This window comes from Canis lupus, chromosome 8 (genome assembly GCF_048164855.1).
Source record: "Canis lupus baileyi chromosome 8, mCanLup2.hap1, whole genome shotgun sequence".
Classification (NCBI taxonomy): Eukaryota; Metazoa; Chordata; class Mammalia; order Carnivora; family Canidae; genus Canis; species Canis lupus.
The window spans coordinates 35,281,941-35,294,577 of NC_132845.1; the positions used below are offsets into that span (position 1 = coordinate 35,281,941).

Here is a 12,637-nt window from a genome sequence, read left to right on the forward strand (position 1 = left end):
ATTTACAGGTATGGTTGTGGGTTGAGAGCTGAAGGCCTAGCCAGGAATGGATGTGGGGCTGAGTAAAGATAGCAGAGGAATGGAAATCTATTAACTGCCCACATTGAAAATTCCATTCATTGCAGCTGGCATTTACAAAATGTGATTAGGCAACTACTGAATCTCATAGAAACTCAAATCATTCATCCCACAGTTATTATGTGCTTGGCACTCTGTCCTAGATATGGCGGGGGGTGGGGGTAGTAGAAACACAAAAAGAAGGCACTGTTTTGTGCTTTCGAGGAGTGTGCTTTTTTGAGTTTAGGACTAATGGAGTCCTAAACAGGTATAAACCCAAGTAATTACAGTAATTTGACTAAGTATTAGTGTGATGGTGTTTGACACTAAACTATAGGGCCAAGTTGAGTCTTGTCAGGATGCCCTTGAGGGAGAAGTACACAGATGTGGAAGGGTTTTCAGATCATACTAGAAAGAGTTTCATTACCATTTTAATCAAAATCAAGAAAACCAGTTAGCAGTTTATGTAAAGCAAGATTAGGATCTGGAAGACAGTCAAATAAGTTCTTTTTAGAGTAGCCACACCTGGCTAGAGATAAAAAGAGCCTGGGAAGGACAATTTGGGACTTAGTTTTGGAAATTAATCTCTAGGATTTAGGCTGAAAGGGAAGAATCTGTATTAGCCATCAGAGTGGCAGTAATATCTCCGCTGAGAGGAAATGAAGAAGGCTTCAGCAAGAAGTTGATGTTTGAGTTAAATAAGGTTTTCAAGGATGTTCATATGTAGAGACTTGGCATGCTTAAAGAGGCAGTGGGCTGGGTGAAGCAATTGTTCTGATATTTTAGGCTATGGAAACTTGATAATTTCACACATAAAATAGATCTAACATCATCATTAGACCACACATTCCTTATTTGTATTTGTGTCTAGCGGTTCCAGATACATACAAGAGACTTTTTTTTTTAATAACAATTTTAATTTGCTCCATATGTGTTTCACATCTATAATTCTGCTAACCTTTTCTTTTACTGAATTAGGGAGCAACTGGTTTTGTATTAAGTCTGGTACTTTGAAAAGCATTTTGAATGAAATGTCATTTTTTTTTTTTGAAATGTCATTTTAACTTTAATCTGAATTTTTACTCTGTTAGTTATGCCTGTCAGTAAACAAATCAATAGGAGCAATAGATAAGCTTATTATTGGAAATAGCATAAACTGTGCTGCTGTGACCTTTTGTTAGAGATACATTTTTTCTTAAAAATAGCAATCTAGGGATCCCTGGGTGGCGCAGCGGTTTGGCGCCTGCCTTTGGCCCAGGGCACGATCTTGGAGACCCGGGATCGAATCCCACATCGGGCTCCCGGTGCATGGAGCCTGCTTCTCCCTCTGCCTGTGTGTGTGTCTGCCTCTCTCTCTCTCACTGTGTGCCTATCATAAATAAATTAAAAAAAAAAAAAAAAAAAAAAATAGCAATCTAACTTGAATGTTCTGTTAGTTTGAGACTGTGTAATTATAGAATACCCTCAAGCATGAATATAGAAGGTTGGCTTCCTGACAACTCTTACTTCCTTACAGTGTGGTACTCTTTACTTCTTTGTCTTCTCTGTGTTGATCAGGAGTGCATGATTGGAGAGCATGCTGGTCATTATATTATGGTAGCTATTTTGAATGAATGGGTTAGTAGGAAGATACGGATTCATGGTTTGATTTGAAGCCTCTGTGTGTCAGGAGTAGAGATTTAATCTGCTTTTAGCCTTATAATTGTAGTCATAGAATGTTAGCAACTGAGATGTTAAAGAGCACATCTAGGCCAAAGTCTTTCATATTTTATATTTAGGGGGTTGGCATTGTGAAGTTAGGTGACTTGCCCAAGTCACACAGCTAGTCATGGTAAAGCTAGGAATAAAATCTACTCTTCCATTGAATTTATTACTATATGGTATCATTAACTAAGAAAATCTTTTTAAGTGAAGTTAGAAAAATCAAATATATATGCTGATCAAACTTTTAACCTGCTGTGAGAGGAAGGCTGTCTATGCCTGTTTTAGTCATATGTGCCCAAGTGTCTGAGAAGGGGTGGGGGGAGAAGGATGGGCTGTAGAAAGACCAAGAAGAGTGTTTTGGTCTAACCCTGGCTAGAGCATTATCTAAAAATAGTGCTAAACTGGGACTTAAGTTATGCAGACCTCTAGAAAGAGGGCTTTGTCCTAGTTATAATGTGCACTTTTACAAGTTTCAAGATTTCTCCACAGAAATTAGTATTTAAAAGGAAAAGGAGACGTTTCAGTTGCTACTGGAATAACTGCTAGTATACATGATAGTGGTACAAAAACCTTTGAAGAACATTCAAGGAACGTACAGATGGGTGAGAAGTGTGGGAGAGGAGGTAGTTAGGAGTATCTAGGGGCTGAAAATATATTTGAGGAAGAGAGTGTTTTTGTTCCTCATGGTGGGGTGGAAAAAATGATTAATGCTTTGACATAGTTTGCTGTGGCATTTAGGTTCTAAGTTGCTGTTTTAGTGTGTGAATCCAGACTCCATCTAGATTTTTGTTATTGTGAACTAGCTGATAAGTATTTATACCATTTCTGCTGGGATTTTGAACCAACATCAATATCCAAAGAGTTTTTATTAAACTTTTTGGGACTTTTTCTTTTTTTTAAGATTTTAAAAAAATTGGGATCCCTGGGTGGCGCAGCGGTTTGGCGCCTGCCTTTGGCCCAGGGCGTGATCCTGGAGACCCGGGATCGAATCCCACGTCGGGCTCCCGGTGCATGGAGCCTGCTTCTCCCTCTGCCTGTGTCTCTGCCTCTCTCTCTCTCTCTCTGTGTGACTATCATAAATAATAAATAAAATTAAAAAAAAAAGAGATTTAGGAAAAAAAAAAAGATTTAAAAAAAATTTATTCATGAGAGACACAGAGAGGTAGAGACACAGGCAGAGGGAGAAGCAGGCTCCCTGTGGGGAGCTGGATGGGGGACTTGATCCCAGGGACCATGACCTGAGCTTCAGGCAGATGCTCAACCACTGAGCCATCCAGGTACCCCAACTTTGGGGGACCTAACATGACTTGTTGGTATTCCAAACAGTGAAAACAGCATTCCCAAATAATAGCCAGCTGGTTAACATTTATTGAATATCTACTATATGCCAGCTATTGTTCTAAGCATCTCCTGTTGACCCTTGTTTTTGCAGATAAGGAAATTCATTGTACCTGAAGGCGCAGGTATAATGTACTTCCTTAGACTGGCTTTAAGTTTTCTTTTAATCAAAGTGAAAGAAAAGAGAAGACTATTGGATGATACAATGTTTTTGAGTATCAGCCATCTTTTAGAGTTAATTCTTAAAATCGTGTGAGTTGAATGTGTTTACTCATGATAATTATTTGATTACCAATTCACTGGCCTATAAAAATTTTGCAAAGACGTTATCATCATCTCTCGTTTTACATACCCATAATATAGTATATGTTATGGGAAGAAATAGAGGGAACATGTGATGGTGCCTGCTTTCCAGGAGCTCCTTAAAAATAAAACTTAGGATGTTTTTAGGTAAATATACTGATTTTACAGTAGAGTATGTGCTGGTGAATTACTTTTCATCTGACCTTGTTGGTTGATCAAACTTAACTGCCACACATACTTCTTACTCATTTTATTTGATTGTTAATAAGAGATTTTCAAAATTAATTCTACCTGTTTATCCTCTGCAGATTGCCTGCCTTGGCTCTTTCTCTCCTTTTTCTCTCAAAAATCTCTGTGGCTTCCCTTTAGTCCTTTCTTCCTCTTTATATAAGACATCCTTTAGATGTATATTGTTTTAGGGATGATTCCATCCCCTCCTGTTGTTGGGAACTTTCAGACTTTTTTCCTCTCAAAATCCTATCCCCCACCCATTTCCTTCCCTCCTGCCTAGAGTCACCTTCAGTTTCTTCCTCTCCTAACCATAGGTTGTTTCTTTGCAATTCCTTTATATCCATTACATTATTTGTTTCCTTAGTATTATTACCCTGGTAGATTGAAGATGGACAAATGAATCTCTCCTTAAATTTGTGATAAATTTTGAAGGAAGATAGTTTAGAAGATGTAAACAAAACTAGGAAGTTCCAAACATCACATATATTGGGGGTGGGAGATGAAACATAGGATTGAAGTAAAAATGAAGAATTCAGACCTAATAAGAAAAGATTATAGAAAATGGTAGAGAATTATTAGTGCCATTTAGAAATGATAAGAAAGAAGAGGGGCTTTGAGCTATAAGTTGAGAAAATTACAGCAGTAACATACAGTAGGCACAACATCAGCCATTTGAGGAATAGAAAGGATTACTTTGAGAAAAGAATAAGAAGAAAGATTTTGTTACAGCTTAATGTAAGGAGAGAAGAGTGAGTGGGTTCCAGATGATTCTTAGATTTCGTACTTGGAAGAAAGGTAAGATGGTGGCACTTTTCTTCTGATCTGGAAGCTGAATGGGTCAAAGACTTTTGGTATAAAGCAGTTCTTTTTTTTTTTTTTTTCCAATTCTTTATTTCTTTTTTCTTTTTTCTTTTTTTCATTCTTTATTTCTGTACAATGCCCTGGAACACTTAATAAGATAAATCTTATATTTGTATTTAGTTCTGTAGTCCGTAAGAGGTGCTTGTAAGGAGAGGAACTGGATGCTTAGTAAAACCTTGGGTAAATAGATGTAGTTGAAAATAAAGAGAAGGACATCTTATCAGGGAACCTTGAAAAAACTTGAGAGACACAGGGCAACATACTCCTTTGAAATCACCTTCATAGGATGGAACTTGATGAGATGAGTAGAAATTGATTCTGAGGATAATGGACTCGTTGATTATTTCATTTAGTCCAATGTAAGTGGTAGAAATCCTGTTTGCAATATGTAGAAGAATGGTGCACATTACTTCATTAATCTTTGCTTTTCCTGGTTAATTTAGTAACTGGTGCTAACATGGAATCATCTGGGAATTCTGTTTTAAACTAGTACTTAAGCTAGTATTATATTTCTGTATTCTTTCCTTCAGAATAAAAAAAGGTTTTTTTTTTTTTTGTAGATATGCATGGGAGAAAGCACTTCTTGTTTTGAAGGTTTATTTGAGAGAAAGCAGGCAGACAGGCAGGCAAGTGAGGAGATTGGGGGGACAGTGGCAGGATGGGATAGAGGAAGAGGGAGAGAATCCTCAAGCAGACTCCTTGCTGAGCACAGAGCCTGACGGGATGCAGGGCTCAGTCCCAGGACCCTGAGATCATGAACTTGAGCTAAAATTAAGAGTCGGCCACTCAGCTAACTGGTGAGCTACACAGGCTCCCCTGGAGAAACAATATCATTAAAAGTTCCTTGTGTGTTATGTAAATATTTAGTGCTACTCCTGATTATCATTAGATGATAAGTGCAGAAATAAAGTCAAATAGAAATGTCCTCTTTGAGTGTGTAAAAATGTAGTTGTCTGGATTTTTAAATTATTTGAATTTTAACTAACAGCTTTGGTTGATAGAGTTGAGAAATATTTAGTAAGGGATCATGCTTAACTAAGCATTAGTAATGTATCTGTTCAACAGTACTTATTTGCCTAGCTAATTTATGACACGCCCAGTTGTAGGCCCTGGGAATACAGGGATGAATAATCCTTTATGGGGTTTATATTTTAGTGAGATAGGAAATGAACAAATCTGTAATGTGAAGAAGTGATAAGTGCTTTGTGAAAATATAACCTAGAGTGAGGAGAGAGAATAAGATGGAATAGATTAGTCAGGGAAGGCTGTTCTAAGGGAATAAGAAAATTTTGTAAAAACTTACTCCAGGCAGAAGGAATAGTAAATGGCAAAGAGCATGAGTCAGGATCTAGCTCATTGAGAACCAGTTTGATATGTTGGAAGAAAAGGCAAGAAAGCTGGTCTGACAAGAGTGGAGAGAATGAAGTGGAGAATGATAGGAATTGAGGGTAAAGTGGTAGGAAGTGGTAAGCATCAGGGGCCGGAGTATGTTTGACCTTTATTGCCCATGGATTTTTATTTTGAGTGTACAGTTGACATACAGTATAGAGTTAAGGGTGCCAGCACCCCCTCCCACCCCACATACTTGAAAATCCACATATAACTTTTTGACTCCTCCCAAAATTTAACTACTAATAACCTATTTACTATTAATAGCCTACCGTTGGTTGGAAGTCTTACTGATAAAATACATAGTCACTTAGCACATACTTTGCCATATATATTATATACTGCATTTTTTCAGTTAAGTAAGCTAGAGAAAAGAAACTATTTATGAAAAAATATTATAGTACTGTACTGTGTTTTTTTTTTTTTTTAATAATCATGTATAAGTGGACCTATGTAGTCCAAACCTGGGGGCAGAGTTGTGAAATAATTTGATTTACATCTCACAAAATTCAGTCCAGCTATTAGTGGAAAACTGGCTGTAGGAAAGGCAAGGTCTCAAGCAGTGGACCATTCAGGAAGCTTTAATAGTAATCTAGGCTTATGGTTTTTAGTGTGTTCATGATGATCCAGGAAGAAACTGTTACAACTATATTTATACTTATTTTTTAAAAATTAAGTTTTACTAATATTTGATGTATATATTGGTACTGGCACCCACATTTTGTTTGTGACCTGCCATTTTTGGCCTAAGCAGCTAGGTGAGTGCTGGTATTTACTGAGATGAGAAAACAGGGTGGAGCAGGTTTTGTTTTCCCCACCCTTACAGTGGGGAAACAGTAACTCACTTTTGGGCATTTTAAGTTTGAGATGACTGTTAGAAATCTAAAGAGAGTTATCAGGTAGGTGGTTTAGATGCATGACTCTGGAGCCAAAGTTAGAGATACAAATTTGGAAATCATTTGCATACAGGCAGTATATAACAACTTTGGAGCCAAACTGTGTGAATGCAGATTTCAGCTTTGCCAGTTACTAATTGTGGACAAGTTAACTTGGCATCTCTCTGTTTCATTTACCTCATCTATAAAATGGAGGTAATAAGTGTCTGCCTCACTGGGTTATTGTGAGGATTAAATGAATTAATAAAAGCAAAGTGCTTAGAACAGCATCTGGCACACAGTACACATTAGGTATTAACTATTACTATCAGTTTATGAATAGTGTTTAAGACCAGGAGATTAGATGAGATGACCTAGGGAATGAATGTAGGTGGAGAAAAGGTCCCAGGGAAGGAGTACTCAAATTGTACAAACCTTAAGACTCAGAGACAGGAGGGAGGAGACTGAGGAGTGAGCATAGGGGTCAAACCAGGAGGATGTGGGGTCTGGAAGCCTGCCTAGTGAAGAAAATATTTCAAGGGGAGAAGTCATCATTGGATCATTTCTGCTCAAAGACCTAGAATTGATCAGTGGGCTTGTTAAATTGGAAGTTGCTGGAAAACATGAGAAGTGGTTTCAGTTAGAGTGGTGGATAAGAGTGGGTTAAGGAGAAGAATTGGAGGTACAGAACTGGAGAATATGAGTATCAACAACCTAGAGGGGTTTTTCTACTTGGAGGAAGAGAGAAATTAGAGTGGCAGAGGAATATGTGTGGAGTCAAGGAAAGGTTGGAGTAGGAGTATATGTTGATTTAAAATGGAAAAAAGTGCAACAGGTTTGTATACTGATGGGAGTGCCCCAGTGGGAAGAGAAAACTTCATATGTGAGTGACATGGATAGTGGCAGTAGCCAAGACCTTGAATAGGTAAAATCAGTGGGTTTAGGACACAATTGAAAAGATTAGTCTTAGATGCTGGCAGGAACCCTTCACCCATTGATGAAGGTAGAGAATATTAGTGGGAGTACAGTTAGATTGGTAGATTTGGTTATGGGAAAATGAGATCATTTTTTGAGTGCTTTAATTTTTCCAATAAAAGAGGCAAGATGATCTGGTGAAAGTCAGAAGTGCGAAGGAGTTTGTAAGGTTTGAGAGAGAAAGGAAATGGTGTGAAATAGGCATCTTGTAATGTGGGAGAAGGAATTGACTAAGGAAATGCCAGTGAAATGTTAAGGAATTCTTAGAGGGCTGATCTGACATGGGTGACCACTAAAGTGATTCCAGTTGACAGACAAGGGAAATGTGGTCCTGAGAGCATATATAGTTAAAAAGTGGGGACGACGCCTCCTCTGCTTCTATTTTGAATTCTAGTCACATGGTTGAGAGGATGGATCACTCTTGGAATATTTCCTCAGATCCACAAGATACTGACAGAGGAATTAATAAAAGCAAATAGGCCAGGAACAAATAATTTCATTTTTGCCTATGTTCAGTTTCTGTATCATGGTATTCCATGTAGAGGATGAGTTCCTAGAGGTGTTTATGTTGCCATATCTCCTTAAGTATGCCTGCTTGACACAAATGATATCAAGTAGCGTCTGGGCTACTTTTAGGGAATTATATTTGGTCGCTGAATTACGCTAAAGTGAAAAACTCTGATAACAAAGCTTAGTAATTTTTCTTGCTAGATAGCCTCACTTAAGTTTTCCCTGGGACCTTGGTTTCCATTAATCTAGAATTAGCACTCACATTGATTTCATACTTTGTGTTTGATTACAGGTGAATTCAAAGTCTGATTTTCTTTTCTTTCAGGTGCTGGAGAATCTGGTAAAAGCACCATTGTGAAACAGATGAAGTAAGTTGGAACATGGCCTTTTGTAAAACTACAGTTCCTCGTAATGCACAAAAGCCCATAGTATCTTTTTCTTTTTAGGTCTGTGGTAATGATTTGTGGTTTTCTTTTTAAAGAATCATTCATGAGGATGGCTATTCAGAGGAAGAATGTAAACAATATAAAGTAGTTGTCTACAGCAATACTATACAGTCCATCATTGCGATCATAAGAGCCATGGGACGGCTAAAGATTGACTTTGGGGAAGCTGCCAGAGCAGTAAGTGTTTCTCATTTCCTCTTCACTTGCTTTCTTTTAGTAGATTCAGTTAAGGAAAATTTTCTTCGTGTTTTAGGGAAATGAATTTAAGCAACAAGATAAGATGGAGCAAAGTACTGTGTGCCCATTTGAAAAGTATTAGCAATCTGTTTTAGGAGATACTAGATTACCACCAGAAAGAAGAATTGAAGAAATGTAATTGTGTGGATATACTGTAGGTTTCTGTGACAGATCTTTTTTATTTGCTTCTTTATAGCACTGTTTTATTAAAGTAGTAAATACTAGTAAATTAAAATAATCTAAAAGAGGTAGATCTGCTTTCTGTGGCGTAAAGATAAAAGGCAAATATCAGACTTGAGAAGGACATGAATGCTAAGTCAAAATTTTAGGTACAATTTTTAGGTATTCAAAAATACTATATCACTGTACTATGTTGGACTGTAACCTATACAATTGGATTATTGCATGTCCTAGGACAATTCTTGCACATGTCAGATACTCAAAAGTTGTGTTGATGAATCATAATACGTGGTGCACCATGAAGTTCTCATTTGTGAATTAGGATGTTTGCTGCAATGGGAAGAGGGCCAAAATGAAGGCAGGAGATCTTTTATATCTAGTTGCACTGAGAGAACGCTGATCCTAAGAATGATTTCCTAGAACTAAAGGACTCATCAGCTGTGTTCAGAGTGCTATAGACAACAAAAGGGGGTGACTTGGGGAGGCTGCCTGGAAAGGCAAAGCCTGTGTGTCCGTGAAGTAGCTTAGGAACTCTTAGCTGCTCTTGATTTATCCATTAACAAGCTATTATAAATGCAAATTAATATTCAGTAAATAAGTGGAGAAATTGTTGATGGGAAAAAATCACTAAAGGATAGTTGTAATTGGTTGGTATTCGATTAGGGATACTAGAAGTGGACCTAAGGGAAGAGGAGCTGGGCTAAGTTTGTAAAATGACTGGAAAGAAGAGTAGCAGAAGAGGGGACAAGGAAATATGTGAGGCACAACTTTTATGTTTTTGTAACAAAAGATGTCATAGCATAACATCCTGAGACTTTTTCTAAGCATCTGAGGGGAAAATGGGATTGTGAATGTAAGAATGAACAATGCATTTTTGTCTTACATCTTTCTGTCCCTTCTCTGCCTCCTGCTTTTCTTTTCTTCCCTCTGGCCACTACCCCCCCCCCCCCAGTATTATTTTCTTCCCTTTTCTTATCCCTTCCTGTCACCCAGCTCTGCGTGTCTGTTTTGTTTGCCAGATCCGTTATAACTGGTCGATGCTACTGTATTTAGTCCTTTCCCTCACTTTGTTGGCTTTTTCTCCATCTCAGTTCTTTATGTCTTCTCTTCATTCCTTCCTTTTTAATTTTTCACTGTCTTCTTTTATATCTCTTGATGAACCTCTCCCTTCTTGTCTCTCCCTTGTCAAATTGGTTGTTATTAATGTTTGGGTCCTCACACTACTTTGTCACCAATACAGTTGACATTTTCTGTCTTTGTCCTGTTGTAACAAAACACCACAGACTTAGTAGCTTATCAACAACAGTCATTTATTGCGCACACTTCGGGAGGCAGGAAGTCTGAGGTCAGATGGGAAGTCTGGTGAGGGTCCTCTTCAGTTGCAGACTTCTCACTATGTCCTCACATGGCAGGAGAAAGGAGCTCTCTGGAGTCCCTTTTATCAGAGCACTAATTCCATTCATGGGACCTCCACCCTCATGACTGTAGTTGTACTTCCCCAAAGCCCCATCATCTAATACTATGACTTTGGGCATTGGAATTTAACATATGAATTTTGGAAGGACACAAACATTCAGACCACAGCATCTGTTCTCCTTTCGTTCCTTCCCTTTATCAAATGAGTGTCATTCCTCTTTGGGTCCTAACACTCCTATGTCACCAGATGCGGTCAACATCTCCTTCATTCCTGTTAGGCCTCCTGAATCACTTAGTTTTCCACCATCTACCCATCCTAATCTGCAACCCTATGTAATTTTTTGAAGTTTCTCTTTATCTAGTTTCTTACGGCTGTTTAGAGAGTGAATGGACAAGAATAGAGCCAGGTGAGGGGTAGGTTGCTTTTTCATATCTGCTTAAAGGTGGAGGTTTGAAGTTCATTGTAAAGAGGGGCCTCCTTAAAGGCCTAAAGAGGGTTTATTGTGGAGAAGCAAGAGTAGGTCAGTGGAGGAGATGTAAGTGGTAAGGGGAAAGTGATTCTGCTCAAAATTGTCCTTACAAAGGCAGGACAGCAGAAATATGTAGCAATAGCTCTCTCTCTTTTAAAGTTTTTATAATTAGAATTGCACTAGTAAAATGTAATGCTTATTGAGGTTTTGAATAGCTGTATGAGCATAGTTCAAATTTCAGAATGGACTGTAAAGTCTTCACATGTTAAAGCATTAGACATAGAAGGACATGTTCAATATTGAGTATGTTTGCCAATTTGTGTAATTTTTCAACTTTCCTCTGTCATTTGTTCCTTTATTTAAAATTTTTATCTTTGAAAAGAGAAGAGGGGAATATAGATGTTAGATGAAGTTTCAGAGAAGGATGGGCATAAAGTGTTATTATTAAGAAAGGCAGCTTCTAGAGGAGGGCTATTACTTGGCTGAAGATCTTGAGTTTGACAGTATTAACTGGAGTTCACAATGGTTAGTCTTGTTTTTTGCATACTTTTGGGTGCATGAGTTTTGGAAACACACAAGTATTAGGAGTTTTGGGTTGTGATTTCACCTCTGGTCTGAAATGCTTTTTGCTTGCTAGTTTATTGTCCTAATGACCACTTACGATACAACCAATTGCTCCTTTTCCCTCTTTACTTTTCCTTTACCCAGTAAGTATGGGTATTTTTTTAGTATCTGCATCTTAATAGTTATTTGGAACTCTCCTAAGGCAGATAAATATGAGATTTGAGGTGGGGAGAGCATCCCATGAGATTTCAGTATATGGGGTTTTTTAAAGATTTTATTTATTTATTTTAGTAATCTCTATCTCCAGTGTTGGGCTGAAACTCACAACCCTGAGATCAGAAGCCGCATGCTCTGAATGAGCCAGCCAGGCGCCAGGTTCTGTTCTGTTCCTTTCTCTTCTATCTTGTTTTTAAAGATTGAGACCTGGGTTTGTTTTTAAACTATTTGACAAGTAAGGGTAGGTAGAATAAAGCAAAATAATCAGAGTTCTCATAGCCCTTTTCTGTCCTCTTTACAGTTCATGTTTTAGGTTTAAAAACGTTAGCCACTTATAAAGCTTTTTGACTCCTGAGTTTTGATCACATCTCTTTGTAACTTTCTTTTCCTCTTGCTCTTTCCCCCCCCCCTCTTATTTGAAGGATTATTATTCCTTGGGGAATCTACAAACTGAATTTTGCCCCCAGGGATTTATTTTCCCCCCTAGGCTTCTAGACTTCTTAAATAATTCAGTCTCCTCTTCCTGTTCCTCTGTCTGAGCTGAGGAAGAAGAGAACACTTTCCTTAAACTCCATTAATGTTTTACTCGCTCTGAAGTGTTTAGACTTTACCTCTTACATGCTAGTTTTTTTGTTTCTATTTTTATTGTAGGTTTGTTAACAAAATGGTAATGTGTTACATGTGTTTATATCACAGACCAGGTTTTTTCTGTCAAAAAGCTATGAGTAAGCAGGGTGGAGATATGTAAGCCACTCAGAAGAGATCTTTTTAGGAGATAGTGGTATGTGGTGGGGGGACTGAAATCATTCCTCAGCTCAGCTCTGCACTTCTAACTACAGTGGAATGAGTAGGGGGAGTGACTTCA

General features: G+C 37.9%; 1 protein-coding gene across 3 annotated transcripts in view; it reads left to right on the top strand.

The window, feature by feature from the left end:
• Window positions 1-12,637, top strand: part of GNAI3 (G protein subunit alpha i3) — a 40,333-nt gene that overhangs the window by 14,616 nt on the left and 13,080 nt on the right. For all 3 annotated transcript variants that reach the window (XM_072834880.1, XM_072834879.1, XM_072834881.1), the window contains exons 2-3: window positions 8,569-8,611; window positions 8,725-8,866. In XM_072834880.1, coding sequence (XP_072690981.1) covers window positions 8,569-8,611; window positions 8,725-8,866 — 185 coding nt within the window. The remainder of the gene's footprint in view (window positions 1-8,568; window positions 8,612-8,724; window positions 8,867-12,637) is intronic.